General features: G+C 40.8%; 2 protein-coding genes across 5 annotated transcripts; one reads left to right on the top strand and one right to left on the bottom strand.

Moving 5' to 3' along the window:
- Positions 1–1,265: 1,265 nt before the first annotated feature.
- Positions 1,266–4,313, bottom strand: LOC101937961 (SH3 domain-binding glutamic acid-rich-like protein 3). 3 transcript variants are annotated; one of them, XR_010590254.1, is made up of 3 exons: positions 4,027–4,180; positions 2,902–3,109; positions 1,266–1,810 (listed from the first exon to the last, which is right to left on the bottom strand). XR_010590254.1 is itself a non-coding variant. In XM_042853309.2 (3 exons), the coding sequence occupies exons 1-3, from the start codon at positions 4,087–4,089 to the stop codon at positions 1,709–1,711; spliced, it is 333 nt and encodes a 110-aa protein (XP_042709243.1). In that variant the 5' UTR covers positions 4,090–4,313; the 3' UTR covers positions 1,266–1,708. The 3 variants fall into 3 exon arrangements, 2 of the variants coding, with proteins under 2 accessions (XP_042709243.1, XP_005284609.1); XM_042853309.2 differs by having other exon boundaries at positions 2,942–3,109; positions 4,027–4,313; XM_005284552.5 differs by having other exon boundaries at positions 2,942–3,109; positions 4,036–4,313.
- Positions 3,517–16,346, top strand: LOC101938418 (TLR adapter interacting with SLC15A4 on the lysosome-like). 2 transcript variants are annotated; one of them, XM_005284554.4, is made up of 4 exons: positions 3,517–3,626; positions 6,491–6,534; positions 10,788–13,102; positions 15,028–16,346. In XM_005284554.4, exon 4 carries the CDS (start codon positions 15,075–15,077, stop codon positions 15,996–15,998), a length of 924 nt encoding a protein of 307 aa, XP_005284611.2. In that variant the 5' UTR covers positions 3,517–3,626; positions 6,491–6,534; positions 10,788–13,102; positions 15,028–15,074; the 3' UTR covers positions 15,999–16,346. The 2 variants fall into 2 exon arrangements, with proteins under 2 accessions (XP_005284611.2, XP_023959522.2); XM_024103754.3 differs by lacking the exon at positions 3,517–3,626 and adding an exon at positions 4,412–5,217.
- Positions 16,347–16,828: the final 482 nt, after the last annotated feature.

The following is a 16,828-nucleotide window of genomic DNA, read 5'->3' as shown; positions in this document are numbered from 1 at the left end:
TCAATTCTCCAATTTGTCAAGGACATTTTGGATTAGTTCTCTCGTCCAAAGTGCTTGCAACGCCTCCCTGCTTGGTGTCATCCACAAATTTTATAAGCATACTTTCCACTCTACTATCCAAGACATTAATGAAAATATTGAACTGTACTGGACTTAGGACTGACCCACATGGGGTCACAGTAGATATGTCCTCCCAGTTTGACAGCAAGCCACTGATAACTACTCTTTGAGTACGGTCTTTCAACCAGCTGTGCACCCACCTTATAGTAATTTAATCTAGACCACATTTTCCTAGTTTGTTTGAGAATGTCATGTGGGATTGCGTCAAAAGCCTTACTAAAATCAAGATATATCATATCTACTGCTTTTCCCCTACCCCCATCCACTGGACTAATACCTCTGACAAAGAAGGAAATTAGGTTGGCTTGGCATGATTTGTTTGATAGCTTTTCCTTATAATTCATCATGCTGTTCCCTAATTTAAGTGAGACCTCCAAAGAGAGGGGAAAGTAGGTTTTACCATTTTTTGGCTTAAGATAAATATAGAGCGAGAGAAGTTTATTTTGTGTTTGTTTGTTTCAGCATTAGTACCCTGACACTCTGTGGATGAATGGACAACTATGAGGTTTGACATAAATACCAAAGAAATTAAATCTGATTAATTGAGAGGAGAAGTGATTTTTATTCAGGTTATTTAAAGCCTCTTTACCTAAAATACTTAATGGAAAGGCTCTTCATAAGGATTCAACCCCATGCCTGTTAAATTCCACTACAGCTGGCTCTGCATTTGTGGCCTCATGCCCACACCCCTTTCAAGTTTGAGATAAAGTCACAGATTTGGTTCTGCTGTGATCCACAAAGCTCCTGACAAACCCAGCTGGCACTTAAACTCACTGTACTACAGAGTCATTCTCTCTCTCTCTGTGGTCCAATGACTGTTCCACTCTGGATATATACTTCAATAGGCACTGGACCAGAGAGCAAGTGTGGGAGGAGAGAATGACCTTGTGGTTTAGTGGTTAGGGCACATACATGGGAGGTAGGAGACCCCAGCTCCAGTCCCCCTGCTCCAATCACTCCTCATCTATCCACAGTGGAACAGCTTCAACGAGTGAGACTAATGTTTTCCAAGAAAGGGAATATATAGAATATGAAAGTAATTCTATGTGTCGTAATAGTAGGATGCAGTATTGTCCCATGGTGGAAGAAAGATGATATGAGGTAGTACTACCAATAGAAAAGAATTGCAGTTAAACCAAAAACAATTATTACTATACTCATTACCTTTTATTGAATGTCCCACATAAATAAAACTGCTCAATGAATATAACAATATAATCTTTCTACGTATGCTGTATTAGAAAAAAAGATTACCTCATGCCAAAGGTCTAAAGAAGATATGTATGAACTACTTTGTTTAATAAAAGACCCCTCAGAAACATGGAAAACAATGTAAGTTGGCTTTCAGAACAAAAGAGGTTTAGAAGCCTTTAGGACATCTATCTTCTAGTTTGGTTGAAAAACTGCTTTCGAATGGTACAATGTGTAGTCTATCAAAGAAGACCTGAATCTGCTATATTTTAATATTAAAACACAAAAATACATAAGATTTATTTACCCTGAAAATGAACAAAACAATTAAGAAATAAATATATTTAGTAGATTTGGTTCCTAAAGAATTGTTGGAGTTCAGATCTGGATACACCCGTTAAACAGTAATTTCCTCTCGTGCAGGCTTGTCTATTGATGCCATCTTCAGAAACTTCCAAACTTCTTCATTTTCAGTTGCTTCATATAACATCTCAAAGTCCTAAAAGAAATGCAAATATATGTGCTAATGGCATTAAATTCCAATTCTGTTTTTGTAAAACCTGATACGTATGTGAACTTTCCCAGCAGTAACACCTGCACACACTGGCAAGATTGTTTTTGTCTTGCACAAACAACATTCTAACATATTCCAATTCATAACTGTGATATGAAGATTTCAAAAAGTGTGACCATCTGCATTTAGTGCACACACAAATACCTAATGCCAAATCCGTGGTCAGTAAATACTAGCCATCTCCTTATTCCCAACAAATTACAAGATAACTTGAAGGAAATGGACCTTTAGGACTAACCATTAACAGTGCCATGTCCATGATAAAAGCCTACCGCATAAAAAAGCATATTACAATTTGTTTTGTATAACATCTTTCATACAGCAGTATTGCTAAATACTTCAGGCCAAGTCTTTCCTCTGTTACAGCTGTGTAACTCCCGATGAACAGAGTTGGAGTTTCACCCACCTAAACAAGGGTAGAACTTAGTTTCTATGGCTTAATCTTGTTTCTGATTGTACAAGAAGGAAAAGCATGCAGAGAGCCACTAAGGCCTTGTCTACACTGGAATTTAGTCATTGATATAGATTCACTGATAACGAACCTCTAGTGAGATTTACACTGCGGAAACTTACCCTGTCTGAAACTCGGTAAAATGTATTTGCAGAAATCATCTACACTGGTGTTTTGCATCAGTGCAGCCACACTGGTGCCTATCCCACTGTAGACCAGACCCAAAGCTAGCACAAGCAACCTTGTATGTGATGTAACTGGCCAGAAACAAGCCCAATTAATATTCTGAGGCATGCAGTATGGCTTAAGGGATTTGGTTTGCTGAAAAATGACATGGCTAGCAACTCCTGCAGAACTCCTTGTGAACAAGGTGCTCTCAGTAGTATCTGTGCTGCCATTCACTGTGCTCACTGGAGGAGGCAGTATTCAATCCCTAAAATGCATGGTCATAAAAGTTTGTCTTTTTAAAATACTGTTATTGTATTTATCTGATAGCTGAAGTGAGTTAGCATGCAAAAGTCATTCAAGGCATGCAAAATTCTCCACAAACATACTTATTGTATACCTTATTGTTTAAAAACAAAATCTAGATTTTTTTTTCTTACTCCGCAGTAGTCATCACCATTGAATATCTGAGGCGGTACTGCATTAGGATTACCAGCCTTTGCCCTCATCTCTTGAAGCAGATGTTCACTGATGGATACATCTATTAACTCATACTTTGTTTTGTTAATGTCCAAAATTCGAGTAACTTCTGCCTGTTTCTGCTTCACCTAGATAAAAAAGACAAATTTTAAAAACAGGCTATTATTCCTGTTAATGGCCCCATTTATTTTAATTTTTTTTAAATAACCCCCTCACACTGAAATATTCTACCTAAATAGCTAATCAAAAATAAATTAGGAAAGCTCATGTGCAGTATATATTGCTCAGATTTTTCCCTTTTAAGTTGTTTTATTCAGACTGGAACTTGGCACGCATGCTCTCAGCCTGCGAAAGATTTGTATTCAAATATTTTTAACAAAATTAGTTGAATATTTTCAGGTTTCAAGAATCATTTAAGAACCTTATGGGGGTCAGAGATCCCATCTCTTCATGGTGGGTGGGTGGTGAGGGTGCAGCCTTTGTAGGTGGGAGGATCCTATTTCACTGCTCACCATGTGGGGGTGGGGGAAAGACATGTTCAAGTTGGGTGGGAGGTTAGGATGGTGCTGCCTTATGTGGGTGCTGGAGCCATGCTTGATGCTAGCAGTGACTATGAAGTTGGAAGGAGGACCCCTCTTGGTTGTGGTGGGTGGATGGTAAAGTACCTCTTGGTGCTGGTGGGTGGGTGGAGGTGCAGCCTCTCATGTGGAACTGGGACCTTTCTTGGTGGTGGAGGTTTAGCCCCATGTGGGTGGAACTCAGGTCCCTCTTGGTACTGAGGGTGCAGGCCCAAGGGGGAGGTGCTGGGCCCCAGGGTGTTGGGGAAGGGCGCTGAAGACCCATGGGGGTGGCGCTGAGCCCTAGGGTTCTGTGAGGGGATGCAGCCCCATGGTGGGGTGCTGGGTCCCAGGGTGGGGGGAGGGGGATGCAGCCCCATGGTGGGGCGCTGGGTCCCGGAGTGATGGGGAGGGGGGTGCAGCCCCGAGCGGGTGGCGCTGGGCCCCTGGGAGCTAGAGGAAGATGCGGCGGGGGAGGGGGGGCCTGCCTCGCTCACCTGCCTGGATCCGGTGACGCTGGTGTAATAGACCCTAATGGTCCCCATGCCCATGGTGAGCGGGCCGAGCCGCTCCCTCCCCGCCCGGCCCCTCCTCACTCACAGGCCGTCCGCCAGACGCCGTTGCTAAGGCAACGAACTGCCAACCGACTCGGAAGGGCCAGGTTCGTTTCTTGCTTTTGATTGGCCGATCCGGACTGTCAGTGAAAGTCAGCCCCGCCCCTCAGCTTCTGGCCTGCTGCTCAGGTCTGCGGGCTGGTGGTAGGATCGCGGAAGAATTCTGGGCGGGCGGGCGCGCGCGCGCGCGTGTACAGGAGAGAGCTCTGTTTTGCTAGGCCTGGTTGGGCCGAAGTGGGGAGGAGCAGCTATTACTGCCCGCCCGCCCGCCCGCGATGGCAAAGCCGGCAGCTACTCACCTCCCCTTGCAGCGCCCTGGTTTGGGGAGCGCCCAACCCCGGCCAGGCGGCCTCCAGCCCTGCCCGGTGTCTTCTGGGCTCCCAGCAGCTGCCTTTCCTGCCCGACCCGCCACGCCTCCGTGTCTGTGGGGCACCCGCCCCTGAGAATTGCGAGCTTCAAGGAAGAAAAGGGCTGCCCCCATTGCCAGCCCTGTCATTTGTGGGCCCCACCACACCAGCAAGTGTGGCGCCCCCCCCCCAAGTCCTCCTGTGCACACCAGGGCCCCAGGGAGGAGCTGAACCCCTTCAGCCCCCCCTCATGTCCCCATTCCCAAGCAAGAAGAGGGCAGCCCCAGATGTGACCCTACAATTCACAGGGCTACTAAGCCAGAGTGGGGCTCCTCTTGGGGCTCAGATTTCAGCAGCCCCTGTCTGGGCCCATGTCTCACAGATACAACATTGAGCCTGAAGATCTGTGACATCCCGCAAATGCTCAGTGTCCCAGCAAAGCCAGCCTGGTGATTTGTGAGGCCCTATTTGTGTGTCTTTGTTTTTTTTTTAAGACATATGGGAATGTCACTCCAGCAAAAGAGGTTAGGTGCTAAAGAGATCTGGTTTTCTTTCCCAGCTGTGCACTGTGGACTTCAGAGCAAAATATCTGCTGACGTAATGCCAGTGGCTGTAATTGCTTCATCTCTGACTTTGGGCAATTTGTGTGACTTTTCCCCCATCTCTGAAATGGAGTAACAATGCCTGCCTCACAAGGAGTATTGTGAAGCTTAATTTGGTAATGTGCTTTGAGATCCCAAATGGAAGAGGGCTATTATAATTCAAAATGGTACTACCGTATAAATCCAAATTAATTTGTGCCTACTATATCTTTCTGATTTGCTACAACTTATAAAAAGGGAAGAGACAAGTGGGTTTTGAAGAAGTATAAGAGTAAGCACTAAAGAAATTTGTCATTTTTGTCTATGAAAAATGCAACTAGGCCTCAAAGGTAATGAGCAATTGTAGGAGTTGAAACAATACAGTCAAGCAGGTGGTGCAAGAGAGACGTGACTGTAGCACAACTAAAAATCTCATGAGGAAAGTATCGTTACGTTTACACTACTGGAACAAGAGGGGGCATCTGCATAGATTTATTTTATGAAAGTGATAGTTCATAGAATATCAGGGTTAGAAAGGACCTCATGCGGTCATCTAGTCTAACCCCCTGCTCAAAGCAGGACCAATCCCCAGACAGATTTTTACCCCAGTTCCCTAACTGGCCCCCTCAAGGATTGAGGTCACAACCCTGGGTTTAGTAGGCCAATGCTCAAACCACTGAGTTGTAGTAGTCATATTACTATCCTTGTAGAAGTAATGGACTCAGTTGTTCTTTTAAAACACAGCTCCATATTGGGGGATAGTGCAGAGGCATATTGCCTCCAGTGGAAATCCTGGAACAGTTGTGCCTCAGCTAGGCGTGATGCCTCCAGGAGTGTAAAAGAAGTTTCACCAAAGAACAATCCTTCAACAGGCTGTAGGACACGCTCCTGTTCTGCATGTGGCCAGCTCAGCTGGCTTGTGTGGAGAGCACTGGGGCGTTGACAGATCACTACATTGGGGCACTAGGTCCCATATGGTAGCCTCCTCCCCATAGTCCGGTGGGCTTGAGAAAGAAAGAAAGAAAGAAAGAAATTTCAGTGAGGAGCCAGCCCAGGGGCCAAAGAAACTGAAGCCACAGGCATGAGCAGCATCAAGAAGATATTGCAGCTGGGGGGTGGAGGGGAGACACCACCCTTCCCCCTAGCACCCTCTGGACCCAAGACTATGCAGAGGAACTCCCTTTTGGGGGCCCATAATAAACACAAGGATTCTGATTGTTCCAACCTGAAAAAAGAAAGGTGGAAGGCTTCTTGCACCTTTCTGACTTTTATGCAGGGGCATGTCAAGCCACAAGCCTGGTATGATTTAGGGCTCAATCCTGTTTCAGTGGGGGAAAGGATCGGGCTCTTAGTGATTTTTATAGAAATGTGTGTGTTTGTTAATAACGTATACACTTTCACAATAAACAGGTAAACAGAAAAGGCCTCACTGAGAAATTGGAACGCATGGTCAGGTGAGCAGGCAGTTGCTTCAGGAACTGAGATGTATTTGAGGAGTTGAAAGAGATTAGGGCTGCGAAAAATGCAGTGTTGCTGGAGTGGGTTAAAGAGACAGATAGACCTACACCAGCTAAGTTTGAAAAATCAATCAGTGTAATCATTTTCTATTTCATATTCGTGTGTGTATAAAAGATATAGTCTTAGCTGAAATATGGGATATATTTTGATTTTTTGGAAAAGATTATGTTAAATCTCACCCTGAGCTGCTACTAATTATAATTTATTTTTAAGGCAGCACCATAGGTGTGCATGGCACTTTACAAGTAAATAAAAATGAGAGGTCTCTGCCTCAAGTAGCTTACAATCTGAAAAAGTCAATACTGCAGGAGATGACAATAAACAATGGGTGAAGACAGAGATATGGGAGAATGAGTCGCAACAGAGGAAGATCATAAGATATGCCTGTTTTTACCTGTTCATCATCTTGGCATAGGACCAGAAGGAAGGCTTCATTCTGTGTTTGCATTTTTCTTACCTGAGTTTCTAGAGTCAGATATCTTCAGATACCTCTTTCCTTATAAATTCTGTTTAACATTTTAGACTTGTAATTCAAAGACCTACACTAACACATTTATGTGACTTTATCACTGTTTACACTTCCACTTGTAATCTGCATTCACCTTCTCAGCTACCTTTAGTGTCTCCTTTACTACATTTTGTTAGTTTAAATATTGGGTATTTGTGGAGGCTGACACATTCCGGTGGAAAGATCTTCTTCCTCCCTCTTTGTGCTGCTGACTCCTTGGCACACTTTAATAGCAAGTTTAATTGTTGTTATCCTCCAAATTATTATTTTACTTAATCTGGTTGTGTGTTATCCCTGAATTGCATGGCTCTAATTCATAAACAACAGTACTGCAATTGACACTAATTTAGTAGTCTCAGTAGAGGAGCCCTGGAGTGAGTTGTATGGAATTTGAACTACCCCATCTGCTCTCAAAGTTAATTCCTCCAGGTCAGGGTTGAGGCATATTAATGAAGATGGAGAAATGCTTAATTATCAGCACTGAATCTGTTGTGTAGAAAGAGAATTTCACTCATGATGATGTAGTGGAGGAAATAGTTATTTCAAATAACCTTTAAATATTAGATTATTTTTATGAGTTCAGTTGGACTCAGCTCTATATTAAATCTGTTTCTTATATATTTGGTCCTGCCATGAGGGCAGGGGACTGGACTCGATGACCTCTCAAGGTCCCTTCCAGTCCTAGAGTCTATGAATCTATGAATCTATTCACTTAGAACACAGTATGGGTATATAAGAGAATAAATAATACAGCAGAAAGTATGCATTTCTGCTAGTTGGGGGTAAAGCAGTGGAGGATCTACACAGAACGGTTTCAAATCCGCATGTAAGCAGTGCACATGACAGGTAGTGAAACTCTTCAGAGGAATTTAGAAAGAGGAAATGGACAAGTCACTGACAAAGGAACATGGTTGATTATTTGGGTCATGCAAATGCAGATTCACATAGCCAAAACTGGACTATGTCGGTTTCTTCCCCTATATCCAGCAGTAGCTGGTAGTGGACAGATACAAGGATACCAGGATTCTGGAACATATGTTGGAGAATTCTTTACATTAGCTGTGCTATTTTGAAGATCATTTCCTCCCAAAGCACTTTTTCATGATAAGGGCCTATGAGATATTGTAGTTGCCATATAGTTTACATGCTCTGATTTTTGGAGACTGGATTAATTTGGATTTTAATATTTGTAATGCATAATCCCATCTGTGTTAAAAATCCACATCATAGTCCAGTTTCTCACATAACCAACTTCACTTTGCACAAGACGAGAGCTGGAATGTGTTTGGTTTAGCTATCTCTAATTTCATTCAAATAAATGTTTGCATACAAGCGCATTATTATTTTGTATCACCTCAAAGTGTGCTAGTTGCTTTATCAAATACACAAAAAGACACGGTCTTTTCCTAGAAGAGTTTACATAAAGGATAATGTCTTTGCTGAAGAGGGGACAACAGTCATTCTAACAAGATTAGATTGGACAAAGAGGGAGGGCCAAAGTTATATAGGACCTTGCTTCTAGTTTATTTTAATTCATAGTTAGGATACATTGTCTGTAGTACTTTACTACTGAGGAATCAATAAATTGGTGGTTATTATTGAAATGTAAAAAGAGGGTACCACATTCACGATGTCCCATGTATTACACATCATTTGTGTGTTTCATTTCTACATTTTCCCTCCATCAGCATATGGGTAGTATTCTAGTACTTGCAAGACAATTAAATTCTTATTATCTGCCAAAGAGTAGGAAACTTGATAAGGGAACTAACCGAAAATTCTTTCGGTGCCTATTTATCTATTAACTAGTGCTTGAGAGGATTGTACAATGTTAGCAAACTGCTTTCCTACTTGGAAATCCACATGACTTGTCAGTCATATCAGCTGGTCACTGACTGATCTGAAAACCAAAACCACATTTGTCTTCTGCAGTTCATGAGTTCTTGTTTGTTCTACAACTTGGGACTAGTGGCACTTTATATTTTGTTCTGTACTATCTCATTTGAAGGATTATGTTTTGTTAGTTTTTTTCCCATTTACCTGTGTAACCCACACACCTTCTGGGTATGGTGTTCTGTCCCATCTAGTGGCACCAACATCAGAGAGAGAAGGAGAGAGAGAGAGAGACTGCTAACAGCCAGTTGGCTTTTAGTTCATGCGGTAGAGGCTCATGCACTAAGCTCTAGAGGTCCCTGGTTCAATCCCGTCTGCCGACAACCGGCGTCTGTTGGCGAGGGCGTTAAACCTGATTAAACAGATGTCACAATATAATCTAAGTTCTGCAACTAAAGAAAGTACCACTGTGTTCTTGTAAAACAGCACTTTAATTTAAAGAAAAGGGAAGTAACTAAGATAGTGAAGGATAGACATTTCCCAATTTGCGGTCTCATTTTTCTATATCTGGAGACTCCTTGTAATGTATGTCAATGGAAAAAGATGTGAGGAGCTGAGGCACCCATGAATTTATTAAAATTTTAGTTTTGGAGAGTTTGCTATCCTGATTATGCCAAATGAATCTTTTGTGTACTTTAAGATACACAACATACTACACAGTCCATTCAGTGATAGGGCACTTGTCTGAAGCTATAAATTAGCTTCATATGTCCAATAATCCAGTTACAAATGGAAATGCTGCAGGAAGAAGAAGCCTTTGATTTTCCACAAAAGGAACTTCATTTCCAAGAAAATTTGAAGTTATCAATTTAACACTTGGCTATTCAGTTTCTCATACAGCAAATTACAGTCTCTGCCCCTGCTGAATCAAACCTAATGGAGAATTGTAAACTAATCCCCTGATTTTATATTTTCATTTTATCTACTGAAAAAATTAACTGCACAAGCAATATAAAATGGTAGAAAACAATATTGATTGCCTTGTCTGTGTATAGTATATTACAACATAATCCTGCAGGCTTCTGAGGGGCAGATATCTCAGAGGTTTCTGGGAGTTTTTACTGTGGGCCAGATTCTGATAACTTTACTCGCATTCAATTTTAGTACTATACTCAACAAATAGTCCCAATGGGACTATTCATTGGGTAAGAGTTTCAGAAATTGACATTCTTACTATTAGAATATATTAATTGTATTATGGTAGCACATTGGTGCCCCAGTCATGAAGCAAGACTCCATTTTGCTAGGCCCTGTGCAAATGCAGAGCAAAAAGAAACTTTCTTAACCAAAAGAATTTGTAGTCTGAGTAGATTGTAAGGACTTGGGAAAGATTGTCAAAGATATTTAGGTGCCTGAAGATGCAGATAAGTGCCTAGTGGGATTTTCAAAAGCATCTAACCTATTTAGGCCCTTGTATCCTTAGAAGAACCCTGTATTTTAAGAAATTAGTTCACCAAGTCCTTATGTGAAAAAGAAAAAACATATGCAATGTATCTTTAGTGCTAGTGGATCTGTCAAAGGATCAGACGAATATCCATATATATTTAACTGTGGCCTTAATTTTATTCTTTAGGAGATGGGGTGAAATAGTTTAATAATTAGGCTCTTGGAACTTTACATTCTAAAGAAGCCAATAGTGAAGAAAAAACACTGATTTTTTTAAAACATTAATTCTTCATAGAATATTCTAGTTAGTATATTTTAACCCACTTAATGTGCAATCCATTATGATTATTTGATTGTCCATTTGATCTGCCTGATATCCTTTCATCCTTTGCATATTCACAGAGTCATGAGGGACTGACCTTCAGTAATGCTGAATAACCTCTGCTTGAACTGAAGTTACTAGGAACTGCAAGATCTCAACACCTCTGAAAATCCATCCGTGAAGCAATATGCTCTTGCCATCAGCAAGTGCAGGCAAACTTCTGAAAGTTCTCAGCTTTACTGCTCTTCATTGTAAATCCACATGCACAGATTAGGCCTTCTATTATCATAGAATTTTTATTTTTCTTAAAGAAGGTACATTTATTAAAATAACAAAGAAACAATGTAAGGGGTCAATGCCTCCTGCTGCCCCCATGTGACAGATATTCACCCTTGAAGGTCTCTCAAATCACTACAAAGAAAACCCTCTTTCAATGGGAAAACCTTGTTGGGGCTCTGTTATTGGTTTAGAAGATTCCAGTCTGACCCCACTGCACGTCTTAACGTAAAGTCCTACAGATTCAACTTAAATCGATCTCACATGACTTCTCATCACTGTCTGTTTGTCCAGATTCTTCCTAAGCCTCATGCAACTCTCATTCTTGGTGCTAGACCACCAGATTCTCCCCCTTCCCAGTGTCCCCTGCCTAATGAAGGGCTTACACGGTCCTTACCATCCTGAGGTTAAACCCTAGTCCCAAACAATTATAAACCACTTTGCCTGAATTTTTGTCTCCTCCAGGAGATTCTGGGAACCCTTTTCAGCCACAGCTTCCTCTGCCTCTTTAACCCCAAACAGGCCCTGTAAACAGACCCTCTCTTGTTGCAGCTTCCTCTTTATATAATGTGTTCTTAGCCCTTTCCCAGCTGAGACTAATAGCTCCAATTGAGTTAGTCCAGGTGTACTCAAATAGGCTAGATCAGCACCACACTGAGAAGCAGCTACCCAGTCCCAGGGGACTGGTCCTGTTCCCTTAAAGGGACACATCCTGTGACAAAAAGCTTCTACCAAGTGGTACAAAGTAATGAGTAGGACGGGAAGGGTCCACCTCAGAGAAACATCAGCAATAGTGAAAGAAAAAATGATGAACAATCTTATCCTTTGTTAGATATTTCTTTGGCACCAGAATCCTCAGCTAGTGTAAATTGGTGTAAATTCATTGGTGTGTGGCTCTTGAAGTCTGATAGACAAAGACACATTTTTAAACAGCCTTCAACCCAGTCTGCAAGTCATCCCACAGAAATGATAGTATTTAAACATAGATCAGATATTTAGATCTCTAAATGCTATAATATGTCATGGCAATTCATCGGAATGCAGAATTAGTCTGCAAATTTAGAGGCTAGTTTTGAAATTCAACCTTTAATTTGAGCTGCTGTTGCTAACCAATGAAGCTTACAATTACCGCTCCCTCCCCCCCCCCCCAACTTGGAGGAAAGAGAAATGAGAAGGTGAGAGTTAGTTTTAATTTTAAAACAAAATAAGTTTCTAACCTTTTTCCTTGTAAAGAAAACCTAAGCAAACCAATCATGAGTTTTGAAAGCTTGTCACTGATTTTTTTCTAAAGATGGTATGTTATCCACAGTGCCTTGGCTTCCAGTCACCCATGGTTGTCCTTTAGGGTCTGGAGAAGCCGTAACCATGGGTTGTCTGATTATTGCGATGATCCCAGATCATGTCACAGCTGAGGTAGTCAGTGGTGCCCAAGTTACAGTTGATAGGACTAGGACACTGCAAACTGCCAGCTGTGTGCACTCTGGCTACAAGGAGGGACATAACAGCGTGATCTACTGGCTCTGTTCTGAGCATTACATTTTAAAAAACAATCTTTATACTTTTACCCTCACTTATGCATGTTCTGTACCTGCAAATGAAGAAACTTGTACCTACAAACATTTGCCTCTGCAAATCAGAGATACATCTAATTTAATAACTAAATTCCGTTGTTTGTAGATGGAAATGAGCAATAGAATGCTTGATTGCGTCCTTGCATTTTGAAATGTACTACGAGCATGGCCAAAGGTATCGAACGGAAATCTACTAGACACACTAATCTTTTAGTAATCTTAGTTATTTTTAGTTGACATATTGCAAAATTAAAAAGCAGTCATACTAGTTGTGAACATTACACCAGAATCAGGCCCATCCAGACTCATTTTTTACATCCTCTTTTGGATTTGGTGTCACTGCTTGTTTACAGACCACACAGTTTTCCACTGGTGACGGCACTTCTGTTTTAAAAATTGCACAAAAAGAGGAACAAAATTGTGTGTGCTCCAGTTATTGCTCACACTGTCTGAAGTGAATAAAGAGAATTTATTCTAAGGTTGCTGCAGCTGTAGTCATGGAATGTTAGGTTATGTGACTATCCACATCTTATACTGATTCTGAAAGGGTAAGTCTGGTTTACTTTAGTTTGTCTTAGCTTATCTTTTGTTACGGAATTTAGAGTCCCACTTATTTTGCTTAAAATAACTGAAAGTATATGTATTTATTTTTAAAGTATACTTGCCATATTTTTGACAACTTGCTCTAATACTTTGAACCAAGTGTTAGAGGCAAACTTTTCATAAGTAACTAAGGCCCAGCTCCTCAAAACTATTTCGGCACATATCTCCAATTGATTTCAATAGGAGTTAGGCACCTAAATACCTTTGCACATCTGGGCTTAACTCCCATTTTCAAAAGTGAGTCAGGCACGTCGTTGCCTAAGTCTCATTGACTTTCAATGAGATTTAGGCTCATAAGTGCCTGAGTCTCTTTTGAAAATGGCACCTGGGCACTTTTAAAATTTTTATCTTGCATCTTTGCTTGTGTGAGAGGTATTAAAAATAAAGTAAAATGGTTAAATTATTTTAACTGCTGAAGGATCTGTGTATTGTGCTTTTTCTGAGCACTGGTGTCATTCTTATGACATTTGAATTAGAGTGTGCTTATTAATATGTGGAGTACTTAAAATCAATTCTGCTTTGGAAAGAGTTATTTTAAGGGTTGGTTCTGGTATCACACCTGCTCTACAGAGGTGTCACTTTATATTAAACAACTATCCCCTTATTTAAACAGATTTTAAAGTGCTGATGTGAGCCCTGCTTGCCCAAGTCTGTCAATTCTGGGCTGTGAGGCTGTGTAGACATATCCTGAGTGCTCCAGAGATGCCCAAAGGGAGCAGCCCCCCTGTGCTGGGACAACATTGCAAAGGCATTCAAAGTGAAGAGGAGACTTTTGGTGTTCTCCTGCTTCATTCTCCCACATAAGGGTCAGCCACAATGTGGTCCTCAGTGAGTGTGGGTCAGAGCCAACTCCCACTGAAGTCAATGGAAAGACTCTTATTCATTTCAATAGGAGATGGATTGAGTCCTAAAGGCTTGCTCCATCTAAGTCAATTGGAGTTTTACCACTGACTCCAAAGGGTGCAGGATCAAGCCCTGTGTGAGCAAATACAATTAAAAGGCAAAGCCAAGGAATCACAAAATGTAGTAGCTAACTATTTTGAGATGTGTAGTTTAGTTTTTAATTATTCATGATAATATTTCATAATGTATTAGTGAACGAATGCAGTGAATTTAGTAAAATTCTGGACTCTTAGTAATACAAGAGCTCATTACAGTATCTGCTTAAATTTTGGCGAATAGTTCGGCAATATACCCAACATTTTTATGTAAATAAGCAAGATATTGCTGCAATGAGGGCTCAGTCCTGCAAGGTGCTGAGCATTCTTGGGAAGTGATGAACATCCTCAGCTCACACTGAAGGCAGTGGAAGTTGCGGCCACTCGGTATCTCACTGGCGAGCTCAACACCTTGCATGATTAGCCCCTTAGTTTACTAAAAAAAAGTGTGTAGAGGATTATCATCAGTCAGAACTTCAGCTGGTGAAATCAGTTGTTGCGCTGTTTCTTTCAGCAGCACTATCGATTTTACACCAGCTGAGGATCTGGCACAGTCACCAAATGAAAAAGACTTCATTGATTAAATCTTTCTAAGAACAAGTCATGTGCATAATGTAGCACAATGGTCACAATTCAGAAGAAGGGTCCAAGACTGAGCTGATATGGAAAATGAAGGATCAAATTATTGGCCTAACTCTTTTCTTTTTCAGAATGATTTTTATTGACATGATGGCTTTACTTTATCTGGCTATAAAAATGAAATTGGTGAAAAAGCAATTAAGTTACTGTTTGTTAAAATAAAAAATGCCCCACACATTGCAGTCTGCATGAAGCATACATTTTTAAAAAAACTTTTTATCAATTAAGGATAAAATAGCCCTTACTGTTATGCTTATTTTGCATTACCTTACATGGCTTCTTTGTATTTGCAGGAATATAGTGAACTTTGCTGGTTAGTGAGTCTCTAGCACTGATCAACATGTTGGCAGAAGGCATCCTAACTGGAATCATATACAAAGAAAGAAAACAGAACATAGATAAACCCCACAAATGTCACAGAAAAGATGAAAGGGAAACCTGGAAAGATCACCTTATAGATACACCAGCAATTAAAGATTTTGCTTCAGAATCTGAGAAGCAGAATGAGATCATTGCAAAAGGTAGCAAAATTGAAAATAATAAAGAGCTTCAATGGAAATCTAAAGAAGAGCTACCTGCAAAAGAACATAGTGCACACATTAAAGGAACAATATCTAAAGCTTTACATATACCAGGAAGAGAACAAATTCATGACAACCAGGTGGATTTGTATAGATCCTGGTCATGCCACAGTATTTATCAAAACTATCCTGACTTACATATTGGAGGAGACCATGTAGGAGGTTATATGCGGGATTCAGGTTGCATTATGGACCACATAAGTGATGAACTTGTTGATGGCCCGGTTTTATTGTCAGGAGATATTCTATTGGGTCATTCCCCCCAAAATGAGCCTCTTGAAAAAACAGCTACAAAGTCCTTGAATGGTGATGAAGGTGGAGAAAGGAGTATGACACTCCACAAGCAGCCTCTTTCGAATTCTGTGCTGAATAACTACATGGATACAAAGGTGGAAGAGCTCTATAAACAGTTTTTTGAAGAGAACCTGACCAGGTGTGGTTCTGTAACAAACCTCCTGACTTCCAGTTTGATCATGAATAACCTAAAACAGATAAACCTTCAGATCTCCCAAGAACAGACTTTAGAAACATGTAAAGCTAGAGAAGTGCTTTTACATTCTCTAGCTTTGTTTAGTTTCCGCAATGCTGCCAGTGGAAACAGCTCTGAATTTAGCACTCCAAATTTACAGTTCTCAAACTCACTAAGCAAGAGAAAGAGCTCCCGGGTACAGTTTACATCATGATTGAACTGTTTGGTTACAGCAGTGGTTCTCAAACTTTTGTACTGGTGACCCCTTTCACACACAAGCCTCTGAGTGCCATCCCGTTATAAATTAAAAACATTTTTTAATATATTTAACACCATTATCAATGCTGGAGGGAAAGCAGGGTTTGAAGTGGAGGCTCACAGCTCTTAACCCCCCATGTAATAACCTCGGGACCCCCTGAGGGGTACTGACCCTCAGTTTGAGAACCCCTGGGATACAGCCTATTTTTCAGCTGCGGTCTCTTTTCTTTCAGGATTACTTTGTGAAATGTACCAAATTAGACACTACTGACTTCTTAAAATAAATTTTGACATTTAAACCACACTTTGTCTGTGGTACCACTCCATTGCTTATTACCGGACTAAAATAAAGATCATGTGTCTTTGTGTGGTTGAATGTAATCCAAATGAAATTTTTATACAAAATCCTATTGAGCTAAATTTTCAAAGTGGCCTAAAACCAGCTTCTAAGAGTCCAGCCCCGCCAACACCTAGTGTGTGACTAATTATACATAGGACTAGTACTTATGCAGTCAAAGTTAGTCACATGCATTAATGTTGGTAAGATTTTGCCCTAAGAAATTAATCCAGAACCCAATGAAGTTGATGGTTAGACTCACATTGATTTCAGTGGTCTTTGGATCAGGCCATAAATTTGAACCCATAATTTTGTGCATTTAAATTTAGAGGTTGCTATTGCAGATTTCACCCATTATGTCTGAGAAAATGGCCTTCTGTTTTGAAAATCCTGTTTAACAATTTGGTTTATTTTGCATAGCATCTTACATATATCAAATGTATATAAAA

Source organism: Chrysemys picta, chromosome 9 (genome assembly GCF_011386835.1).
Source record: "Chrysemys picta bellii isolate R12L10 chromosome 9, ASM1138683v2, whole genome shotgun sequence".
NCBI classification, from domain to species: Eukaryota; Metazoa; Chordata; order Testudines; family Emydidae; genus Chrysemys; species Chrysemys picta.
The sequence above is the reverse complement of the archived record's forward strand: the minus strand, read 5'-3'. Positions and strand labels throughout refer to the sequence as shown.

Coding starts and splice junctions, on each gene's coding strand:
- LOC101937961 (XM_042853309.2), bottom strand. CDS start 4,089: ATGGGCATGGGGACCATTAGGGTCTATTACACCAGCGTCACCGGATCC. Junction 3,110..4,026: donor GATCCAGGCAGGTGAGCGAG/GCAGGCCCCCCC, acceptor TTTTTTATCTAG/GTGAAGCAGAAACAGGCAGA. Junction 1,811..2,941: donor ATGGTGATGACTACTGCGGA/GTAAGAAAAAAA, acceptor CATTTCTTTTAG/GACTTTGAGATGTTATATGA.
- LOC101938418 (XM_005284554.4), top strand. CDS start 15,075: ATGTTGGCAGAAGGCATCCTAACTGGAATCATATACAAAGAAAGAAAA.